The sequence below is a fragment of the Telmatherina bonti genome (genome assembly GCF_933228915.1).
Source record: "Telmatherina bonti genome assembly, chromosome: 11".
Lineage (NCBI taxonomy): Eukaryota > Metazoa > Chordata > Actinopteri > Atheriniformes > Telmatherinidae > Telmatherina > Telmatherina bonti.
In genome coordinates this window covers 6,294,495-6,318,090 of record NC_136629.1, presented here as the reverse complement: position 1 = coordinate 6,318,090, position 23,596 = coordinate 6,294,495, and the positions used below count along the sequence as shown (strand labels likewise).

The 23,596-nt window shown below is 47.7% G+C and overlaps 1 protein-coding gene across 1 annotated transcript in view; it reads left to right on the top strand.

Moving 5' to 3' along the window:
- hectd2 (HECT domain containing 2) overlaps positions 1-22,671 on the top strand; it is a 97,543-nt gene extending 74,872 nt beyond the window's left edge. Inside the window, exons 19-22 of the mRNA XM_079248357.1 lie at positions 350-456; positions 16,314-16,429; positions 17,584-17,727; positions 22,120-22,671. Coding sequence (XP_079104483.1) covers positions 350-456; positions 16,314-16,429; positions 17,584-17,727; positions 22,120-22,240 — 488 coding nt within the window. The 3' untranslated portion in view covers positions 22,241-22,671. The remainder of the gene's footprint in view (positions 1-349; positions 457-16,313; positions 16,430-17,583; positions 17,728-22,119) is intronic.
- Positions 22,672-23,596: the final 925 nt, after the last annotated feature.

Here is a 23,596-nt window from a genome sequence, read left to right as displayed (position 1 = left end):
TTCTGGTGGCGCTAGCTGAAAGTGCTGGAACAAATGGATGTAAAAAGTGTGTCTGATGATGCAGTGGCCTTTCAGAACATGAAGTTATCAGTTTGTTCACAGGCTACCGTCAGCAGCACATTACTGTTCTGGACTTTAACTTTCTGGAGTCCATTAACGTCAGGCTTGACTTTGTTCCTCACAGCTGGATAAGATTCATAAACGGGGGGTAATTTTCCATCCAGCATCGCTTGTTGTTTTCACGCCCAGGTCTGTACCCGCTTTCCAGAACGCTGAATCCAAGACTGGAGGGTTAATGGGTAGAAATGAGTCATGGAATAATGAAAATCACTGTTTTCTGTTTCCACAGAGTATGTCCAGCTCTACGTCGACTTCCTGCTGAATAAATCCATTTATAAGCAGTTTGCTGCTTTCTACCACGGCTTCCACAGTGTGTGTGCCTCAGACGCCCTCATGGTGAGTCTCTGGTGGGATCTTCAGCTTGCTATCTCTGCAGTGAACAACGAGCTGAACTCTTATATTAGACATAACTATGAAAATAATATCTTTGTCTTTGCAATATTTAAACAATTGCATGTTTTTATTTTTGTGACAAACATCCTTCTGGAGGTGTTTCCAGTTTGTATTGATGCTCTTCCCAGCATCTTTGCAGCACCTTTAACAGCTTTTTAATGATCTTTGCTGGAACAGCTGTGATGTAATACTTGGGTTTCTTCCCTAAAGCTTTGTCTCTGGCATCTGGTTCTGAAGCTTTGAGGTGGTTTCAGGTTGTACCTTCCTGTGGAGTTCCTCAGGAGGCTTTCTTAAGCTTGTTCCATCCTCCACGGGAACTTGGTTCTGCTTCTGTGTGTTTTAACCATAGACTGTATATAAAAGATGGGCGGAGCCTCCGTGACGTCACCCGTAGGTTTCTGAAGAGCTGAATTGAAGCTCGGTGGGTGGTTCCTACCATCGCCATCTTGGCAGGGGCATGCGCGTCGTCTCACCCGGAAAATACAAATATGAGTAAAGAGGCGGAGCTGAGAGGGGGGCTGTGAGCGTCATGGTGGATGATTGACATCGAGCGAACTCCGAGCTGCCTGTAGTTAAGAGCTAACCGAGCTAACCCGGAGATAACAGGAGCTAACCAGCTAACAGTGGTAAGCGGGCTAAAGCTAAGTCATGTTGTTAACCGGCTAAAAACCGCGGTTGTTCTACATTCTTCTGACTTGAAGCGGGAGATCGGGTACCTGTCAATCAAAAGGACACGCCCCTAAATATGATGAACTTCGAGATTAAATTACTTTTGAACAGGCTACTTAGAAAAAAATTCACTCCCCCCACAGTCGTCATGAAGGTAAACCTGACCTGTTAACTCAAAATACATTTTTGTACCCGAATGTAAACATGTTTATTCCTGCTGTAAACATGTTTATTTCTCCTGTGAAGTTGGTCTTTTTAACAAAGCTATGGGCATTCGCTCTGTTTTGCAGCCCCTAGTGGATGAAGGGAGAACTGCAATTTTATGCACTTCTACATAGGCTTCACTTTTAAGGCTCCGTCCATCTTTTATATACGGTTTATGGTTTTAACGCCACATTTTGTAAAAATGTTCATACTTTCTCACCTTCTCAATCAGATGTTTTATGGAAACAATCTGTTTTACCTGCAACAGCAAAAAGACGGAAGCAGCAACCTCTTGTTTTAACCACACCCACCTTAAATGTCCAACCAATCACACCATAGTTCTTGGAGAAAGATCTTCTGCCAGCCTGATGTGTCTACAACTGTCTTCAATCATGTCCACAAGAACAAAAAGACGCCATTTTGTCCTCTGGGCCTCGAGAACAAGAAAAAAGTTCTCACTTCGATGTAGCAGACTTCAGCTCGACACTTTCCTTTACTGGAATAAATGAGACCGATAAAAGAAGTTAAACTTTTTTTCAGTTTTTGCTTTTTATATCTCTTTTAGTCATGGATCATTTGAAAAAAAAAACCAGACCCCCTTGACTGGTCTCCAACCCCAACTGGTCTAAGCAGGTGGCTGTCCTCCCTGGTTCTGGTGGAGGGTTTTTCTCCTGGTTCTGGTTCTGGTGGAGGGTTTTCCTCCTAGTTCTGGTTCTAGTGGAGGTTTTTCCTCCTGGTTCTGGTTCTAGTGGAGGTTTTTCCTCCTGGTTCTGGTTTTGGTGGAGGTTTTTCCTCCTGGTTCTGGTTCTGGTGGAGGTTTTTCCTCCTGGTTCTGGTTTTGGTGGAGGTTTTTCCTCTTGGTCCTGGTTATGGTTCTGGTGGAGGTTTTTCCTCCTGGTTCTGGTTCTGGTGGAGGTTTTTCCTCCTGGTTGTGGTTCTGGTTCTGGTGGAGTTTTTTCCTCCTGGTTCTGGTTATGGTTCTGGTGGATGTTTTTCCTTCTGGTTCTGGTTCTAGTGGAGGGTTTTCCACCTGGTTCTGGTTTTGGTGGAGGTTTTTCCTCCTGGTTCTGGTTCTGGTGGAGGTTTTTCCTCCTGGTTCTGGTTCTGGTTCTGGTGGAGGTTTTTCCTCTTGGTCCTGGTTATGGTTCTGGTGGATGTTTTTCCCTCTGGTTCTGGTTCTGGTGAAGGTTTTTCCTCCTGGTTCTGGTTCTGGTGGAGGTTTTTCCTCTTGGTCCTGGTTATGGTTCTGGTGGATGTTTTCCCCTCTGGTTCTGGTTCTGGTGGAGGTTTTTCCTCCTGGTTCTGGTTCTGGTGGAGGTTTTTCCACCTGGTTCTGGTTTTGGTGGAGGTTTTTCCTCCTGGTTCTGGTTCTGGTGGAGGTTTTTCCTCCTGGTTCTGGTTCTGGTGGAGGTTTTTCCTCTTGGTCCTGGTTATGGTTCTGGTGGATGTTTTTCCCTCTGGTTCTGGTGAAGGTTTTTCCTCCTGGTTCTGGTTCTGGTGGAGGTTTTTCCTCTTGGTCCTGGTTATGGTTCTGGTGGATGTTTTTCCTTCTGGTTCTGGTTCTGGTGAAGGTTTTTCCTCCTGGTTCTGGTTCTGGTGGAGGTTTTTCCTCTTGGTCCTGGTTATGGTTCTGGTGGATGTTTTTCCTTCTGGTTCTGGTTCTGGTGGATGTTTTTCCCCCTGGTTCTGGTTCTGGTGGAGGTTTTTCCTCCTGGTCCTGGTTATGGTTCTGGTGGATGTTTTTCCTTCTGGTTCTGGTTCTGGTGGATGTTTTTCCCCCTGGTTCTGGTTCTGGTGAAGGTTTTTCCTCCTGGTCCTGGTTCTTGTGGAGGTTTTTCCTCTTGGTCCTGGTTATGGTTCTGGTGGATGTTTTTCCCCCTGGTTCTGGTTCTGGTGGAGGTTTTTCCTCCTGGTCCTGGTTCTTGTGGAGGTTTTTCCTCTTGGTCCTGGTTATGGTTCTGGTGGATGTTTTCCCCTCTGGTTCTGGTTCTGGTGAAGGTTTTTCCTCCTGGTTCTGGTTCTTGTGGAGGTTTTTCCTCTTGGTCCTGGTTATGGTTCTGGTGGATGTTTTCCCCTCTGGTTCTGGTTCTGGTGAAGGTTTTTCCTCTTGGTTCTGGTTCTTGTGGAGGTTTTTCCTCTTGGTCCTGGTTATGGTTCTGGTGGATGTTTTTCCCCCTGGTTCTGGTGAAGGTTTTTCCTCCTGGTTCTGGTTCTTGTGGAGGTTTTTCCTCTTGGTCCTGGTTATGGTTCTGGTGGATGTTTTTCCTTCTGGTTCTGGTTCTGGTGGAGGTTTTTCCTCTTGGTCCTGGTTATGGTTCTGGTGGATGTTTTTCCTTCTGGTTCTGGTTCTGGTGGAGGTTTTTCCTCTTGGTTCTGGTTCTTGTGGAGGTTTTTCCTCTTGGTCCTGGTTATGGTTCTGGTGGATGTTTTTCCTTCTGGTTCTGGTTCTGGTGAAGGTTTTTCCTCCTGGTTCTGGTTCTTGTGGAGGTTTTTCCTCTTGGTCCTGGTTATGGTTCTGGTGGATGTTTTTCCCTCTGGTTCTGGTTCTGGTGAAGGTTTTTCCTCCTGGTTCTGGTTCTTGTGGAGGTTTTTCCTCTTGGTCCTGGTTCTGGTTCTGGTGGATGTTTTTCCTTCTGGTTCTGGTTCTGGTGAAGGTTTTCCCTCCTGGTTCTGGTTCTTGTGGAGGTTTTTCCTCTTGGTCCTGGTTATGGTTCTGGTGGATGTTTTTCCTTCTGGTTCTGGTTCTGGTGAAGGTTTTTCCTCCTGGTTCTGGTTCTTGTGGAGGTTTTTCCTCTTGGTCCTGGTTATGGTTCTGGTGGATGTTTTTCCCTCTGGTTCTGGTTCTGGTGAAGGTTTTTCCTCCTGGTTCTGGTTCTTGTGGAGGTTTTTCCTCTTGGTCCTGGTTATGGTTCTGGTGGATGTTTTTCCTTCTGGTTCTGGTGAAGGTTTTTCCTCCTGGTTCTGGTTCTTGTGGAGGTTTTTCCTCTTGGTCCTGGTTATGGTTCTGGTGGATGTTTTTCCTTCTGGTTCTGGTTCTGGTGAAGGTTTTTCCTCCTGGTTCTGGTTCTTGTGGAGGTTTTTCCTCTTGGTCCTGGTTCTGGTTCTGGTGGATGTTTTTCCTTCTGGTTCTGGTGAAGGTTTTTCCTCCTAGTTCTGGTTCTTGTGGAGGTTTTTCCTCTTGGTCCTGGTTATGGTTCTGGTGGATGTTTTTCCTTCTGGTTCTGGTGGATGTTTTTCCTTCTGGTTCTGGTGGAGGTTTTTCCTCCTGGAAACACTTTAATATAAAGAAAAAAAAAAAAAATTAGAGAAAACATGAGCGACATCGGAGGTCAGCTGTCAGGTGACCTTTAACCTTTAACCTCTTTGCTCCCTGGTTATTTCCAACATCAGAATGTGTCATTGTGGGCTCCTACACAACATGTCAGCATCTTCTGACCAGTTGGTGTTTCACATTTCAGAGATGAATATTTCAGTTTAAAGTTCATCCCAGATGAACATGGAGGTTCAGCTGACTTCTTATCACACGAGACAAGCTAGCAGCCAACACAACAGTACCGCCATCCGAGCAGTTTCTGCAGGACAAAACAACTTCCTGCAGGACAAAACAACTTCCTGCAGGACAAAACAACTTCCTGCAGAACAAAACAACTTCCTGCAGAACAAAACAACTTCCTGCAGAACAAAACAACTTCCTGCAGGACAAAACAACTTCCTGCAGGACAAAACAACTTCCTGCAGGACTAAACAACTTCCTGCAGAACAAAACAACTTCCTGCAGGACTAAACAACTTCCTGCAGGACTAAACAACTTCCTGCAGGACAAAACAACTTCCTGCAGGACTAAACAACTTCCTGCAGGACAAAACAACTTCCTGCAGGACTAAACAACTTCCTGCAGGACAAAACAACTTCCTGCAGGACTAAACAACTTCCTGCAGGACAAAACAACTTCCTGCAGGACAAAACAACTTCCTGCAGGACTAAACAACTTCCTGCAGGACTAAACAACTTCCTGCAGGACAAAACAACTTCCTGCAGGACTAAACAACTTCCTGCAGGACAAAACAACTTCCTGCAGGACAAAACAACTTCCTGCAGGACAAAACAACTTCCTGCAGGACTAAACAACTTCCTGCAGGACAAAACAACTTCCTGCAGGACTAAACAACTTCCTGCAGGACAAAACAACTTCCTGCAGGACTAAACAACTTCCTGCAGGACTAAACAACTTCCTGCAGGACAAAACAACTTCCTGCAGGACTAAACAACTTCCTGCAGGACTAAACAACTTCCTGCAGGACAAAACAACTTCCTGCAGGACTAAACAACTTCCTGCAGGACTAAACAACTTCCTGCAGGACAAAACAACTTCCTGCAGGACAAAACAACTTCCTGCAGGACAAAACAACTTCCTGCAGGACAAAACAACGTCTGCTGACTCAAAGCCACGTTTTAGAGGGATAGAAACAAACCTGACAACAAACAAACCAGATTCCATTTGGATTTTTCCAAATCCGAAAACAGCGACCAAGGGACAGGATCAGACCTGCGCTCCATCCTGAGCTGCACCAGGAAACTTCAGAACCAGAACCAGGAAGGGTGACCATTTGCCAAGACCTGTTGGTTCAGACAGAAGCCCAGTGCATCATGGGACGTCTCCCAGCAGCATCGGTCTATAGCAGCAGGACTACAGGGATGGATCAGGATCACCAGTCCAGACCTGACTAGAAGATTTGTAAGTTTGTAGATGATCTGAAGGTAGAGAGGAGGTCTGTATCCTAAACCCAGACTGGGATCTGGTTCCGTTCCCTAAACCCAGACTGGGATCTGGTTCCGTTCCCTAAAGCCAGACTGGGATCTGGTTCCGTTCCCTAAAGCCAGACTGGGATCTGGTTCTGCTTCCTGAAGCCAGACTGGGATCTGGTTCTGCTTCCTGAAGCCAGACTGGGATCTGGTTCCGTTCCCTAAAGCCAGACTGGAATCTGGTTCCGTTCCCTAAAGCCAGACTGGGATCTGGTTCCGTTCCCTAAAGCTAGACTGGGATCTGGTTCCGTTCCCTAAAGCCAGACTGGGATCTGGTTCCGTTCCCTAAAGCCAGACTGGGATCTGGTTCTGCTTCCTGAAGCCAGACTGGGATCTGGTTCTGCTTCCTGAAGCCAGACTGGGATCTGGTTCCGCTTCCTAAAGCCAGACTGGGATCTGGTTCCGTTCCCTAAAGCCAGACTGGGATCTGGTTCCGTTCCCTAAAGCCAGACTGGGATCTGGTTCTGCTTCCTGAAGCTAGACTGGGATCTGGTTCCGTTCCCTAAAGCCAGACTGGGATCTGGTTCTGCTTCCTGAAGCTAGACTGGGATCTGGTTCCCCTAAAGCCAGACTGGGATCTGGTTCCGTTCCCTAAAGCCAGACTGGGATCTGGTTCCGTTCCCTAAAGCCAGACTGGGATCTGGTTCCGTTCCCTAAAGCCAGACTGGGATCTGGTTCTGCTTCCTGAAGCCAGACTGGGATCTGGTTCCGTTCCCTAAAGCCAGACTGGGATCTGGTTCCGTTCCCTAAAGCCAGACTGGGATCTGGTTCTGCTTCCTGAAGCTAGACTGGGATCTGGTTCCGTTCCCTAAAGCCAGACTGGGATCTGGTTCCGTTCCCTAAAGCCAGACTGGGATCTGGTTCTGCTTCCTGAAGCCAGACTGGGATCTGGTTCTGCTTCCTGAAGCCAGACTGGGATCTGGTTCCGTTCCCTAAAGCCAGACTGGGATCTGGTTCCGTTCCCTAAAGCCAGACTGGGATCTGGTTCCGTTCCCTAAAGCCAGACTGGGATCTGGTTCTGCTTCCTAAAGCCAGACTGGGATCTGGTTCTGCTTCCTGAAGCTAGACTGGGATCTGGTTCCGTTCCCTAAAGCCAGACTGGGATCTGGTTCTGCTTCCTGAAGCCAGACTAGGATCTGGTTCCGTTCCCTAAAGCCAGACTGGGATCTGGTTCCGTTCCCTAAAGCCAGACTGGGATCTGGTTCCGTTCCCTAAAGCCAGACTGGGATCTGGTTCTGCTTCCTGAAGCCAGACTGGGATCTGGTTCTGCTTCCTGAAGCCAGACTGGGATCTGGTTCCGTTCCCTAAAGCCAGACTGGGATCTGGTTCTGCTTCCTGAAGCCAGACTGGGATCTGGTTCTGCTTCCTGAAGCCAGACTGGGATCTGGTTCCGTTCCCTAAAGCCAGACTGGGATCTGGTTCCGTTCCCTAAAGCCAGACTGGGATCTGGTTCCGCTTCCTGAAGCCAGACTGGGATCTGGTTCCGTTCCCTAAAGCCAGACTGGGATCTGGTTCCGTTCCCTAAAGCCAGACTGGGATCTGGTTCTGCTTCCTGAAGCCAGACTGGGATCTGGTTCCGTTCCCTAAAGCCAGACTGGGATCTGGTTCCGTTCCCTAAAGCCAGACTGGGATCTGGTTCTGCTTCCTGAAGCCAGACTGGGATCTGGTTCCGTTCCCTAAAGTCAGACTGGGATCTGGTTCCGTTCCCTAAAGCCAGACTGGGATCTGGTTCCGTTCCCTAAAGCCAGACTGGGATCTGGTTCCGCTTCCTGAAGCCAGACTGGGATCTGGTTCCGTTCCCTAAAGCCAGACTGGGATCTGGTTCTGCTTCCTGAAGCCAGACTGGGATCTGGTTCCGTTCCCTAAAGCCAGACTGGGATCTGGTTCCGTTCCCTAAAGCCAGACTGGGATCTGGTTCCGTTCCCTAAAGCCAGACTGGGATCTGGTTCCGCTTCCTGAAGCCAGACTGGGATCTGGTTCTGTTCCCTAAAGCCAGACTGGGATCTGGTTCCGCTTCCTGAAGCCAGACTGGGATCTGGTTCCGTTCCCTAAAGCCAGACTGGTATCTGGTTCCGCTTCCTGAAGCCAGACTGGGATCTGGTTCCGTTCCCTAAAGCCAGACTGGGATCTGGTTCTGCTTCCTGAAGCCAGACTGGGATCTGGTTCCGTTCCCTAAAGCCAGACTGGTATCTGGTTCCGTTCCCTAAAGCCAGACTGGGATCTGGTTCCGTTCCCTAAAGCTAGACTGGGATCTGGTTCCGTTCCCTAAAGCCAGACTGGGATCTGGTTCCGTTCCCTAAAGCCAGACTGGGATCTGGTTCTGCTTCCTGAAGCCAGACTGGGATCTGGTTCTGCTTCCTGAAGCCAGACTGGGATCTGGTTCCGCTTCCTAAAGCCAGACTGGGATCTGGTTCCGTTCCCTAAAGCCAGACTGGGATCTGGTTCCGTTCCCTAAAGCCAGACTGGGATCTGGTTCTGCTTCCTGAAGCTAGACTGGGATCTGGTTCCGTTCCCTAAAGCCAGACTGGGATCTGGTTCTGCTTCCTGAAGCTAGACTGGGATCTGGTTCCCCTAAAGCCAGACTGGGATCTGGTTCCGTTCCCTAAAGCCAGACTGGGATCTGGTTCCGTTCCCTAAAGCCAGACTGGGATCTGGTTCCGTTCCCTAAAGCCAGACTGGGATCTGGTTCTGCTTCCTGAAGCCAGACTGGGATCTGGTTCCGTTCCCTAAAGCCAGACTGGGATCTGGTTCCGTTCCCTAAAGCCAGACTGGGATCTGGTTCTGCTTCCTGAAGCTAGACTGGGATCTGGTTCCGTTCCCTAAAGCCAGACTGGGATCTGGTTCCGTTCCCTAAAGCCAGACTGGGATCTGGTTCTGCTTCCTGAAGCCAGACTGGGATCTGGTTCTGCTTCCTGAAGCCAGACTGGGATCTGGTTCCGTTCCCTAAAGCCAGACTGGGATCTGGTTCCGTTCCCTAAAGCCAGACTGGGATCTGGTTCCGTTCCCTAAAGCCAGACTGGGATCTGGTTCTGCTTCCTAAAGCCAGACTGGGATCTGGTTCTGCTTCCTGAAGCTAGACTGGGATCTGGTTCCGTTCCCTAAAGCCAGACTGGGATCTGGTTCTGCTTCCTGAAGCCAGACTGGGATCTGGTTCCGTTCCCTAAAGCCAGACTGGGATCTGGTTCCGTTCCCTAAAGCCAGACTGGGATCTGGTTCCGTTCCCTAAAGCCAGACTGGGATCTGGTTCTGCTTCCTGAAGCCAGACTGGGATCTGGTTCTGCTTCCTGAAGCCAGACTGGGATCTGGTTCCGTTCCCTAAAGCCAGACTGGGATCTGGTTCTGCTTCCTGAAGCCAGACTGGGATCTGGTTCTGCTTCCTGAAGCCAGACTGGGATCTGGTTCCGTTCCCTAAAGCCAGACTGGGATCTGGTTCCGTTCCCTAAAGCCAGACTGGGATCTGGTTCCGCTTCCTGAAGCCAGACTGGGATCTGGTTCCGTTCCCTAAAGCCAGACTGGGATCTGGTTCCGTTCCCTAAAGCCAGACTGGGATCTGGTTCTGCTTCCTGAAGCCAGACTGGGATCTGGTTCCGTTCCCTAAAGCCAGACTGGGATCTGGTTCCGCTTCCTGAAGCCAGACTGGGATCTGGTTCCGTTCCCTAAAGCCAGACTGGGATCTGGTTCCGTTCCCTAAAGCCAGACTGGGATCTGGTTCCGCTTCCTGAAGCCAGACTGGGTTCTGGTTCCGTTCCCTAAAGCCAGACTGGGATCTGGTTCCGTTCCCTAAAGCCAGACTGGGATCTGGTTCTGCTTCCTGAAGCCAGACTGGGATCTGGTTCTGCTTCCTGAAGCCAGACTGGGATCTGGTTCCGTTCCCTAAAGCCAGACTGGGATCTGGTTCTGCTTCCTGAAGCCAGACTGGGATCTGGTTCCGTTCCCTAAAGCCAGACTGGGATCTGGTTCCGCTTCCTAAAGCCAGACTGGGATCTGGTTCCGCTTCCTGAAGCCAGACTGGGATCTGATTGGATAGGATTAGGAGCGCTACCGCCACCTAAAAGTTTCATATGCTTCTGAATCTGCTTAACAAAGTGGTTTTTTGCAGATAAGTGTGGATGGATTTGTTTTAAAAAACAAAGTCGTTCTGACTTTTCCTCACCGGCCAGAAGTGGGGAAGAACCTTGGTTTTACAAAAAGCCGGCTACTTGTCTACTTGGTCAAACTAACTGGTTTTATGAGGCTTTATCTGAGACAAATATCTGAGTATCATCGGCATAGAAATGAATGTTTTTACCATGATTTCTAATAATATTACCTAAAGGAAGCACGTAGAACATGAGAAGCATCAGCCATGATGGAACTCCGTGACGTTGGTGTGAGAAAGACACGAACAAACTGAAAGCTGTCAGATAAATATGACTGGGACCAGTCTGATCCAACTCCCGTAATCCCATCAACATGTTCAGGTGTCTGTAGCAGGAGGATATATGTTGGCAAGCTTTGGAAAGAGATGGAGCCAAAGGCCCACAAAGGACAAATTATTGATTCTGTTTTACATTTAACCATTTCTGGGTCAAAAAATCTTGTTTTCCTTCTTATATGTCAAGAAGATATCAATTAAATTTTGGCTGATTTAAAGGTTATTGGCACTTCAGATAAAATCTAACTCATCAACACTAAACCTTTTGACACTACTTCCTTATTTCTGATGGTTCCACTGACCAATTTTACCTTTGACCTCTGACCCTTTGGGTCCAGACCCACTCTGTCCCTGGGTTTTAATGTTGTGGGGGAGGGGTCCCATTTCTGAATGCGGGTTCCAGCTTTGTTCTGCGTCCAGCACAGCAAACACAGCAAGTCCGTCTGCAGATAAGATGCAGAGCTTCACTCCAGTAGTATCAGCTGTGAACCTGAATGTGGGTCAGAAAAGGGACAGGTCGATTTGACTGGGAACGCTGGGACAAGCAGTCTCAGCTGGACTGATAAAAACTAACTCGTGGCCGTTTTCATGTTGGAAAAACAACTCGATTGTTTTATTTATGCTCTTATGTCACATTTTAAAGGAGAAGTCCAGTTTACTTTCTCTTTTTGGACGTTAAATATTAACAGAAAGAACTTTGCTTTCTGACCCACATTGGCTCCGAACTGCAGACCAGTAAAGCAGTTACTGGTTAATGTACTGGGTCTCTGCAGGCGCAAACATGGATAGAAGTAAAACCAAATTCCCATCAGACTTGATGATGTCTAATAAACCTTAAATTTAAATTTATTCCCGATCCAACAGAAGCTTAAAGTCACACCATAAAGGTCCAGTATGTAAGAAATTTGCCTCTTTAATAACTCAAGTATCACTTTCATAAATACATTTTATACTGGAGTCAAATCACAGTCCATCTGAATGAAAGTCTTCTCGTAGCTTAGAACAAGTTATTTACAACTGTAGGTACGGGCCATCCAGCAGACAGCTCCCATATTGCAGCGCCATATTTGAATACCGTAGCCAATAAGGGACAAACTTGAGAGCCAGTGTTGCCAGGTCTGCTTGTTATAAGCAACTTTAGACTTGTTTTTTGTAAAGCCGCTTGTAAATATAATCAGTTGCAGTTTTTTGGGCTTGTTTACTTTACTTGTATGAACCCTTCCTAAATATTTTTCACATTTACATGAAAAGAGTCGTACAGAAATATTTTTTAGGATCGGTCAAAAAACCTGTTTCCTTGGTAACCCGCTGCCCAAACCGGTACTCGTTCCCTCCCTGCCGACGTTCCTCCTCTATACATATGCAGATCAAGTACACCTGATATAGCGATGGAGTAAAGATGAAGTGGGGAAAATATGGGAGGAAATACAGCAGAGTGGGAGACAGAAAGCGGACTGCAGGACTGGGTCCAGCACCGGCTGGGAGATGTTTCAAAAGCGTTCTGCTGATTTTGCAAATTTGCCAGGAAATCTCATCTGTCTCTGGTGGCAGGGTTTTTTCTTTTTGCTTATTTTCTTAAGTCTCACTGCTTATTCTGTCTTTACCTACTTCCTTAATAAATACCTCCTTCTGCCCTCCTAGATGTCCGTAATAAGGCAATAAACCATGAAGGAAACATGAACACAGCTGTCCTTATATTACAGAAACTAATGTCCACAATGTGGCAACCCATCCAGGGGGTACCCCGCCTCTCGCCCGAAGGCTGCTGGGAGCCTCCAGCTCCTCCACGACCCATGGATCAGATAGGGAATGAATGAATGAAAAACGTCCACAGCCTTATTTCCTTTGGTTACATCCAAACGCCCCTTTACTCTCCCAACTTCAGAGCGACGTAGTGACTTCCTGAGAATAAACGAGGATACTAGGAGATATCCTTATATATATATATATATATATATATATATATGTATATATATAAATCAGCATAGTAATTTCTGTTTTTATCTCTCTCTGAGGGGCCAGGTTACGGCTCTTGGCTTTGTTTTCGTCAAGCTTGTAGTTTGTTTTTCTGTTGATAACCTTATGTTATGATAGCTGAGAATCTCTGTGTGTTGGGGGCGGTATGGAGGGAGGGTAGGCACAGACCACCGTGGATCGTTCAACTTGGCAAGTTATCCATTTAAATGGAGGACCATACTCTTTGCCCTGCAGGAGGGAAGAAAAAACAAACTAAACTATTAGTTAGCCTAAAAGCGTCGTTGCAGCAGTTGCTGTGACTCTTCACAAAAGTCATACCAGCAGGCCACCGTACGCTGCTTTTCCCAGAGTTCTTCCTCCTGTTTCATAATTTATTTCATGGATTTGTCAGCGTAAGCGGGGTGGTTGATGTCCTCCCTCTAGTCACACCATTTCACGCCGTGACATTAGCTGTTAGCACTAGCTTGGTACTTGTAATTTACTAGCATCTATAACAAGACAGAATTCTGTATCGTTCTGCACCTCATCTCCTGTCGGGACTCCAACTAGTTCAGCATGTTGACATTTTCACATTTGTGACCCTCCACAGCTTCGGTAGCGGTGATAACGTGCTGAAACGGCAAAGCGCCACGACCCGCTTGTTTGTATTTAATTAGCGCAACGCCAGATGGGAGGACTCCTCACACTCTGGGGCTTCAACATTAATCTTGTTATTTTCCATAATTTTCCAAACAAACCAAAAGTGTGGAGGATCTGCTGTCATGGGAGGAGTCAAAGCGGACAGATGGAAGACTTGAAAATGATTAATAACTAAATAACTGGCCTGGATGAGGTAGAAAACAAGGGGGGGTGGGGGCAACTGAAAGCAGGTGAGGAGTATTAAAATAAACTGAAAAAAATAATGAAACAGGAAGTAAGACTCGATAAAACACAGAGGTCAACCAGTCTGGACTGGTGGGGAACACTTTCCACCTTCAGGGAACCAGTTCTGGAACCACTTGGTGCGTCTTGGACGGTGAACTCCACCAGTCGTAAAACTGTAAAACATGACGTATCCCAGCATGGCTGAGGTTGCTATGTTTTCCCAGCAACTGGTGTGGACTGGAAAAATCCCAGTACCAGTTGATCTGTGCTGGTTCTGAATCAGCAAAGACCCTGCTGGAGACATCGCAGCATCAGCTGCTGTTTGGTGAAAAGAGGAAAAAAACAGGAATTAGCAGCGAAGTCGAGGTTTATAAAAACGTATTATTCTATAAAACAGAAACAAAGTCATAATAAAAGATTCAAAACATTTGTTTTAATTCCTGGTTGCCGAAAGGAAAAGGTCAGAGGTCAACCCCTTTATTACTGGTTATAAATTTTATTTTAAAAGAGTTTTATTATTTATGGATTTATTTATTTATTTAGTTAGTAAGTGAGTGAGTTAGTTAGTATTTTTATGATATTTTAGATTTGTTTAGTAGATTATCAGTAAATAGCGTTTTTGATTTAATTTTTTTTTTAAATTTAATTTCATCAGGATTTTTTTTTTTTTTTTTTTTTTTTTTTGAAACCCATAATCCTGGTAAACCCCATTTACCTTCCCTCAACACCTGGATACTGGATGGACTGAATGAATGAATGAAGTTATTTCTGCTCGTCTGAACGGTGTTTATGAAACGCAGCTCCTGCATGCAGGATGGGTAGATGGGGAACAATTCTGCTGCACTGAAGAGCTTTTAGCTGATTTACAAACATTGAACTTGAAATGGTTCAGTTTTGATTTCCGGTTTAATTTATTTCAGTTTCTGTTTATTTATCTAAAAGTTTATTTAGATGCAAAACAAAACAACTTGTGTTTTTGGGTTTAAGTTCAGTGTTTTCTTCATGCAGTCAGTCCATCTGTCACGTCCACAGGATGACGTCTCAGGATGTGATGAGACAGACTTGTCTTTCTAGGTGTGTGTGTGTGTGTGTGTGTGTGTGTGTGTGTGTCAGATTGGCTGCATTTTTGGCTGTGAAGTCATCATGTTGTCAGACAGCAACATCAAGAACAAATTTCATTCTTAATTCTTTGGAGATGAAAGTTAAAACTTTTCCTTCAGACTTTTAAACGTTTCTGTAACTTAAAGAAGTTTTTAACAACAACAGAAAGTGTGAAAATCTGTCATCATCTGGCCATGAGGCAACTTCCTGTGTCTGTGCTGCACTTGCTCCATCTGAGTGACGGAAAGGACTGTCGCAGCGTTTCAGGGGAAACTTTAGTGGCTGATGTTGCAGCCAGTCAGCTGCTGGGGACTTTAGCCCAGAGGTCAGAGGCCATCAGCTGTCTTTGGACCTCCACAGCTCAGGATGAATCCCAGAGTGGATGGAAAAAGTTGGACTTGAACGACTGAGTTTGTATTTTGTAGGCTTTTTTTTGCATCCTTTCCACCTGATGTGACTGTTTTAGGCCTCTTCGTTTTCCATCAAATCTCCCCAGATTCCAGATCATTCCAGTAATATTCAGGAATTATATTTAGGCTGTTTTTTCTGTTTTTTTCTTACTTGTAAAATTGAACTTTCTTTGTTAATCTTGACCGTTATTCCTCAGCAGCAGTCCCACCGAGCTGCAGAGTCCCACAAGGATCTGGTTTAGGACCGCTCCTGTGTTTATTCTGCATGTTCCAACTGGGGTCTTCACCTGGATATTTCCCTCCAACACTTTGCATATAATATGCAGACGTCTTTTTTTTTTACAAACCTTTTTTTATTTCAAACTTCTTGTTAAGACCAGGAATGATCACATGAACCCGGTGCTGCTGCTCTTGTTTGTTTTAAGCTTTAATTCAAGTTTGTCAAAATCAGGTCCTTGAGGACCACTGTCGTGCATGTTTTAGGCTGCATTCCCATCAGAATAGTCCTGTAGACTCGGTCTAGGGACTAGACTCAGCTGTAGGGGGGTGTATCCATGCGGACCGAGATCGTGTTCATGCTGCACTTTGGTCAAACCAGTCAAACCAGTAGAATAATATCTCCCCATTCCCACCAGAGGTGGCGCTGCACTAGTGAAGAAGAAAACTCTGTTTCCTCCACCTGCCAGTTAAACATGGAGACCAAACTATGGCTGTTTTGGGTTTTTATTGTGTCTTATGCAAGTATCCTGCAGAAATCCACTGCTACAATGGACGCAGTATGAACACCAGACGAGGCAGAGGACCCTTAACGCCATCGCTATGGGTTTACCCACAATGCAACGCTACGCCACATGCAGAAAGGGGCTTTTTATTTGTAGTCCGCTTCCTGTATTTGGTCCACTTGAAATGGGCCGGGACCTGCATTTGTAGGTGGACTAAGTCCGCTTCTTTGGTCTTCTTCTTCTTTCTTTGGTCCGAATCAGAATTTGTTTGGTGCGTTCACATTTCCCCAAACGAAGTGGACTATCTGAGCAAACGGATTTGGATTCAGATCAAGAAGCCTGACGTGAACGTGTCTTCAGATATTTTTCTTTGTTGTTGTAGCTGTTGTAGCATTTTGGGCCGCTGGGTTTTTTGTAAATGTGCTGTAAAAATAAAGCTGGATTAGAATTTGAACATGGAGATGTGTGTGTGCGTCAGTGCATCGGTGTATCTGACACCTTTCTGTTTAATATTTTGTTTGATTTGACCTGCAGTAGTTTGGCTTTAAAAAGGCGGGAATCGCCATGGCAACCCCTGGCTGTGCTAGGGATGCTGTGGCACCATGTGCTGGTAATGATGGGTTTGTCCTGCTGCAGCTGCTGCGTCCGGAGGAGGTGGAGATGTTGGTGTGTGGGAGTCCAGAACTCGACATGAGTGCTCTGCAGAAAGCCGCGCAGTATGAAGGATACAGCAAGACGGACAGCACCGTGAGGTAAGACGCTTCCACTTCCTGCAGACTCACACACACACACTGGTTTTACTGGTTTTACTGGTTTTAGTGTGTTTGGGTCATTGCTTAGATGCTGTCTGGTCATTAAAATGTCAGTGATTCCATTCCGCTTTATTTAAACACAGAACAGTCATCTCAAGGTACCTTTTACGTCAGTCCAGGTCAGCCCCCCAACCCTTATAATACAAATCCTTTATATGATCCACATCAGTCCCATTTAAAACAACTGTGTTCATACAATCCATAAAACATGACCATGCCAAGGAAAACCTCCATCAGGACCAGAACCAGGTAGGAGGTCTGTCTTCCTGGACTGGTTGGGGTGGAGAGGACTGGAAAGAGGGTCAACCAGCTACAGAACTCTGATCCAGGATCAGAGAAGAGAGACGTCTCCCAGTGCATCATGGGAAGAAGTGGTCCGAGTACAGATCCCTGTGGAACCTCACTACAGCACCTCCACCTCAGCTGCATCCCAAACGTCTTCCTGGCTTTATTCCAGCCATAGAGGATCATTATTTTCCTGCTTTTCTCATCACTTGTTGATCTTTGGCTGCTCCTGATTGGACGTTACCGTCAGTTTAAGCTCTCTGATTGGTGGAAAGTCTGACAGGAAGTGTCTTCATCATCATGTCCAGGTGAAAATAGAGGTCTCTTAGCAACATGGTAGTGATGGTGATGAAGATGGGATAAATAATGGTGTTATCATGGATCATCTACAGCAGGGATCACCAATCCAGGTCCTTGAAGGCCGGTGTTCCTGCTGGAAAATCCTGTCTCAGATCAGACAAGCTCTGCTCATGTCTGCTAAATACACATTGATTTAAATCAGGTGTGTTGCAGCAGGGACACTTGGAAAACCTGCAGGACACTGTGCTTGAGTACCTGGATTGGTGATCCCTGATCTAGAGTCTCTGAATAAACACTACATGTTGTGTCTAGATTGTAAACCTGGACGGATAGAAACGCTGGAAAACCTCCGTAGACCAGCTGGAGGGTCACATGACCATCTCAACTCAGCAAGAAGAACCAGCACTGAGATCTAGATGAGGTTTAAGGGTGTTTTTGGTGTTTTGATTCCTGTGAAATGGGCTGTAGAGTATATATGCAGTCTTATGGTCTCCATCTGTGTGTTCCAGATGTTTCTGGGACGTGGTCTTAGGATTCCCTTTGGAGCTGCAGAAGAAGCTCCTCCATTTTGCTACAGGAAGTGACCGCGTTCCCGTCGGTGGAATGGCTGACCTCAACTTCAAAATCTCAAAGATCGATGTCCCGACTGACTGGTAGGTTCCCGAAGACCAGGTCTTAGGCTGGTCTCTGGCTATTCATCTCACACCAAAGCAGAATAACCGACGTTCAGGATGCTGTCCGACCGTTTCCACCCGAGTTCAGATCCAGAAGAGTTCAGTTCCCGGTATCTGGACCACCTGCTGTTTCAGACCAGGTTCTGGACCGGTTCCTGGTATCTGGACCACCTGCTGTTTCAGACCAGGTTCTGGACCGGTTCCTGGTATCTGGACCACCTGCTGTTTCAGACCAGGTTCTGGACCGGTTCCTGGTATCTGGACCACCTGCTGTTTCAGACCAGGTTCTGGACCGGTTCCTGGTATCTGGACCACCTGCTGTTTCAGACCAGGTTCTGGACCGGTTTCTGGTATCTGGACCACCTGCTGTTTCAGACCAGGTTCTGGACCGGTTCCTGGTATCTGGACCACCTGCTGTTTCAGACCAGGTTCTGGACCGGTTTCTGATGTATGATGGTCTACATCAGTTTTTTCCATCCCGGTTCCTGACCTGTGGTTTTTATGTGTTTATGGTTCACACACATGACTAAAGGCTGGTAGCAAAGCACATACATGTTAACGTGCACAGCCGTGCACGGCTCACACCAACGTCTGATGGTCACGTTTGGATGCAAACAAACATGTAAACAAACGGGACCGGAGCGGTAAGACCTGCAGGACTAAGACCTGCAGCACTAAGACCTGCAGGACTAAGACCTGCAGCACTAAGACCTGCAGCACTAAGACCTGCAGCACTAAGACCTGCAGGACTAAGACCTGCAGCACTAAGACCTGCAGCACTAAGACCTGCAGCACTAAGACCTGCAGCACTAAGACCTGCAGGACTAAGACCTGCAGCACTAAGACCTGCAGGACTAAGACCTGCAGGACTAAGACCTGCAGCACTAAGACCTGCAGCACTAAGACCTGCAGCACTAAGACCTGCAGGACTAAGACCTGCAGGACTAAGACCTGCAGGACTAAGACCTGCAGCACTAAGACCTGCAGGACTAAGACCTGCAGGACTAAGACCTGCAGCACTAAGACCTGCAGGACTAAGACCTGCAGCACTAAGACCTGCAGCACTAAGACCTGCAGGACTAAGACCTGCAGGACTAAGACCTGCAGGACTAAGACCTGCAGCACTAAGACCTGCAGGACTAAGACCTGCAGGACTAAGACCTGCAGCACTAAGACCTGCAGGACTAAGACCTGCAGGACTAAGACCTGCAGGACTAAGACCTGCAGCACTAAGACCTGCAGGACTAAGACCTGCAGCACTAAGACCTGCAGGACTAAGACCTGCAGCACTAAGACCTGCAGGACTAAGACCTGCAGGACTAAGACCTGCAGCACTAAGACCTGCAGGACTAAGACCTGCAGGACTAAGACCTGCAGCACTAAGACCTGCAGCACTAAGACCTGCAGGACTAAGACCTGCAGGACTAAGACCTGCAGCACTAAGACCTGCAGGACTAAGACCTGCAGGACTAAGACCTGCAGCACTAAGACCTGCAGGACTAAGACCTGCAGGACTAAGACCTGCAGCACTAAGACCTGCAGCACTAAGACCTGCAGCACTAAGACCTGCAGGACTAAGACCTGCAGCACTAAGACCTGCAGGACTAAGACCTGCAGCACTAAGACCTGCAGCACTAAGACCTGCAGGACTAAGACCTGCAGGACTAAGACCTGCAGGACTAAGACCTGCAGCACTAAGACCTGCAGGACTAAGACCTGCAGGACTAAGACCTGCAGCACTAAGACCTGCAGCACTAAGACCTGCAGGACTAAGACCTGCAGCACTTTCTCACAGACACACAACTGCGCTGTAAACAACACACACGCGCATCAACATGCACACGCAGAGCTAATAATGGCTCTATAGGAGGAAAATCCATCCACATACGTCTTTGTGAGCAGCAAAGCCGTCCTCTGTTACCCCCCACCCCCCACCCCACTCTGCTCTCATTGGCTCCGATTGAACTTGAACCCAGAGGGGAGGGGGTGAGGAGGGGGGGTAGTGGAGTATGTATGTATGGGAGAATACGGGAGGGAGGGGTTGGAGCCATTGTGTCAAATCCATAGTAGCTGATTGGTCAGTGTAAGCAGTTTGAACCGGTTGACCTTCATGTTGCTGCGGTAACCCCTCCCCCGCTCCGTACGGGTCCTCGTCCCAGACCCAGGAAGTCCACCAAGATGGAGAGTTCTGGATCAGAGATAAATAAATAAAACAGACTTTCCCGAACACATCGCTGCTCTCTGTTTACACACACACACACACACACACACACACACACACACACACGTTTCCTCATGAAAAGTTATGACTGTTACACCCCCTGACACACATGCAGGAGCTGCACTCTGATTGGCTCAGTCATGAACTCGTATCGGGGTCAGTGGAGTATGTTGTGGTTGTGGGGGGGGGGGCTGTTGTGTTAAATCTATAGGAGCGGATTGGTCGGATTATGCAGCCTTGAACTCATCAACCCCAAAGCCTCCACATACCTCCCCCACGCTCTCCTGCTTCATCTCCTTCCTCTTCCTCACTTTCACATCCCTCGCCATGCCCCCCCCCCCCAACGTTTCTGAAAGTGTCTCCATCCCAGAGGCCGGATTGAACCACAGAATGGACCGAAGAAGAAGCAGATCTGTTTCCACAGCTCACCTTAGAGAGTTTTACAGATTCATCTAAAAAAACAGAAGAACCAGTCGCACCAGTAAAGTCCCCAAAAACCAGTTCAGCCATCAGGAAATCCTGATGGACTCAAGCTGAAGACTGGTTGGTGGATTTAAACTGCACAGAATCTTTAAACCAGTCTGAACAACCAGTTTAAACCTGCTGACACCGGACGGATCTGATCATGTGACCTGTTGGTGCAGCGGCGTTCTGGACCAACAGACGCCATCCGAGAGACGAGCGTTCAATACCCAGGTCATCCAGCATGATGAAGCCCTGGAGGCGGAAGCTCAGGGTCGTCTTCTGCAACTCATTATTATGATTAATATGAATAAACTTATGTAACGAATGAAAATGGAGGTTTAGATGTGCGATGGATAAAAACTGGGCGGGGCTCCAGGACGTCTCGGCGATGGGAACGCTGAGAAAGAAGAAAACACATTTCCTCCTGCTTCAGGCTTGTTTCCATTCAGACAGGTAAACTGGTCCAGCTGGACGGAGACGACTGGTTTAAATGGGACATGAATGTGGATCCAACAGCAGCAAACAGTCAGAACCAGAATGGACCCTTGAGGTCCAGCAGGACCAGCGGGGGCTGTGATGAGTTCTGTTGTTGCTTCCATCATGTGTGTGTTGGTTGTGTTGACCACTGTGCCGGCGCCGTCGTCCACCTCCTGGACTGGCGGCTGATCCAGATCTGTATGTGGACCAGAATCTGATTCTGTGATCTGATCAGAGGTGTCTCCACAGCACCAAACCAGGCTCACAATAAAAACTCCACCAGTATCACCAGTCTGGGACGGTTAACTTGCTGGTACCCACCGTCCTGCGGGTCATAATGTCGTTTCTCAGACAAATTTATTTAGATTCCGACACGTAAACTATTTCACTGTCCAATCAGAACTGTAGATCCAGGAACGTCATTTCAGACTCAGCTTGTCAATATGTCCCCGTCCAGACCAATAAAACTGGTCTGGACGGGGACATGGAGGACAGGTCTGGATGGGGGACATGGAGGACAGGTCTGGACGGGGACATGGACGACAGGTCTGGACGGGGACATGGAGGACAGGTCTGGACGGGGACATGGAGGACAGGTCTGGACGGGGGACATGGAGGACAGGTCTGGACGGGGACATGGACGACAGGTCTGGACGGGGGACATGGAGGACAGGTCTGGACGGGGGACATGGAGGACAGGTCTGGAGGGGGACATGAAGGACAGGTCTGGACGGGGGACATGGAGGACAGGTCTGGACGGGGGACATGGAGGACAGGTCTGGACGGGGGACATGGAGGACAGGTCTGGACGGGGGACATGGAGGACAGGTCTGGACGGGGACATGGACGACAGGTCTGGACGGGGGACATGAAGGACAGGTCTGGACGGGGGACATGGAGGACAGGTCTGGACGGGGGACATGGAGGACAGGTCTGGATGGGGGACATGGAGGACAGGTCTGGATGGGGGACATGGAGGACAGGTCTGGACGGGGTCTGGACCAGCAGCAAGAATAAAATCAGTTTTGTGTTTCCGTCGCCATGTTTTTCTTTTCTTTACATTTTCCTCCCAATGATGTGATTTTTCATGTCGATGCGAAGACCTGATGTCGTCCGTCTCGTCCTGAAACCAGTTTGTTCACCTCTAACTTGTCTGTAACATGATCACGTCTCTCTTCTTGTCTTCGTGTCTCCGTTTGTCTCCGCAGGCTTCCGATCTCTCACACCTGCTTTAACCAGATCTGTTTGCCTCCGTATCGAACCAGGAAGGAGCTCAAACACAAGCTCACCATCGCCATCTCCAACGCAGAAGGCTTCGGTCTGGAATGAGGAGTACAGGGACCGACTGCCATCAGCTCAGCGTTCGCCACCACCACCGCCACCATGGTTCACTGGCTCAACAAGCCAGTCTCTAATCAAGCTGAACTCAGTCTTAAGTTTGTTTTAACCAACAGGCAACGTGAAGCTTTAGATGACGGTAGAACCGGTCCATGTTCTGGTCCGAAGGTCCGAAGACCGGCCGAGGTCGGCTTCATGCACAAGGCTCTCCAAACAGCTTGTGTTGGAACATGTTCCTGTGGAAAAGTCTAGAAAACATCTTCATCAAACATGTTCCAACAGGAAACTGAATCCAGAATCTGAGTCAGAACCAGAGCTGGTCCAGTTCTAAACCAGCTTAAAGGGGAATATTTTTATTCTTCATCCTGCCTAAAACCTGCTGCACAAACTCTGGCATGCCTTCAACGTGGTCTTCAGGAACAGTTCTCCAGGATCCTGGAGGACTTTCCAGGAACAGTTCTCCAGGATCCTGGAGGACTTTCCAGGAACAGTTCTCCAGGATCCTGGAGGACTTTCCAGGAACAGTTCTCCAGGATCCTGGAGGACTTTCCAGGAACAGTTCTCCAGGATCCTGGAGGACTTTCCAGGAACAGTTCTCCAGGATCCTGGAGGACTTTCCAGGAACAGTTCTCCAGGATCCTTGAGGACTTTCCAGGAACAGTTCTCCAGGATCCTTGAGGACTTTCCAGGAACAGTTCTCCAGGATCCTTGAGGACTTTCCAGGAACAGTTCTCCAGGATCCTTGAGGACTTTCCAGGAACAGTTCTCCAGGATCCTTGAAGGATTTTTTAAAACCCTTCTTTGGATGTTTCTGCATCTTGTTCTGGTCTCTGTCCAGATGATCCTAAACTGCTTTAGTAATGCTGAAGTCCAGGTCCTGGTTCTGGATCCGTCCCTCCATCAGACCTGTTTCAGCAGATCTTCAGTCCAGTTTTTGGTCATGTGACCTCAGCCTTTTTTCACTTCTTGACAGCCATGTTTCCATGGAGACCATTTCTGTTGAGGCTTCAGCGAACAGTAGATGGATCAGCTGAAGGTCCTGGAGGTCTCTCAGGTCCTGGTTCAGGTCTAAAACCCAGTTTTCTGTCTGATCTTTGTTGTTTTTTTGTCTTTGTGACAAAGAGCCTAAAGATCCAGTTTAAACCGGTTCTTTTCTAAACTGTTATGCGTCGACGCGACTCTGCTTCATCCTGCGAGTTACAAGACTTTTTATCCCGAAGGATTCACAGGTCAGAGTTAAGATCCCTTACTGGTCTGGAACCAGGTCTGGACTGGAACTGGTCTGGGATCAGGTCTGGAACTGGTCTGGGACCAGGTCTGAAACTGGTCTGGGGCCAGGACTGGACC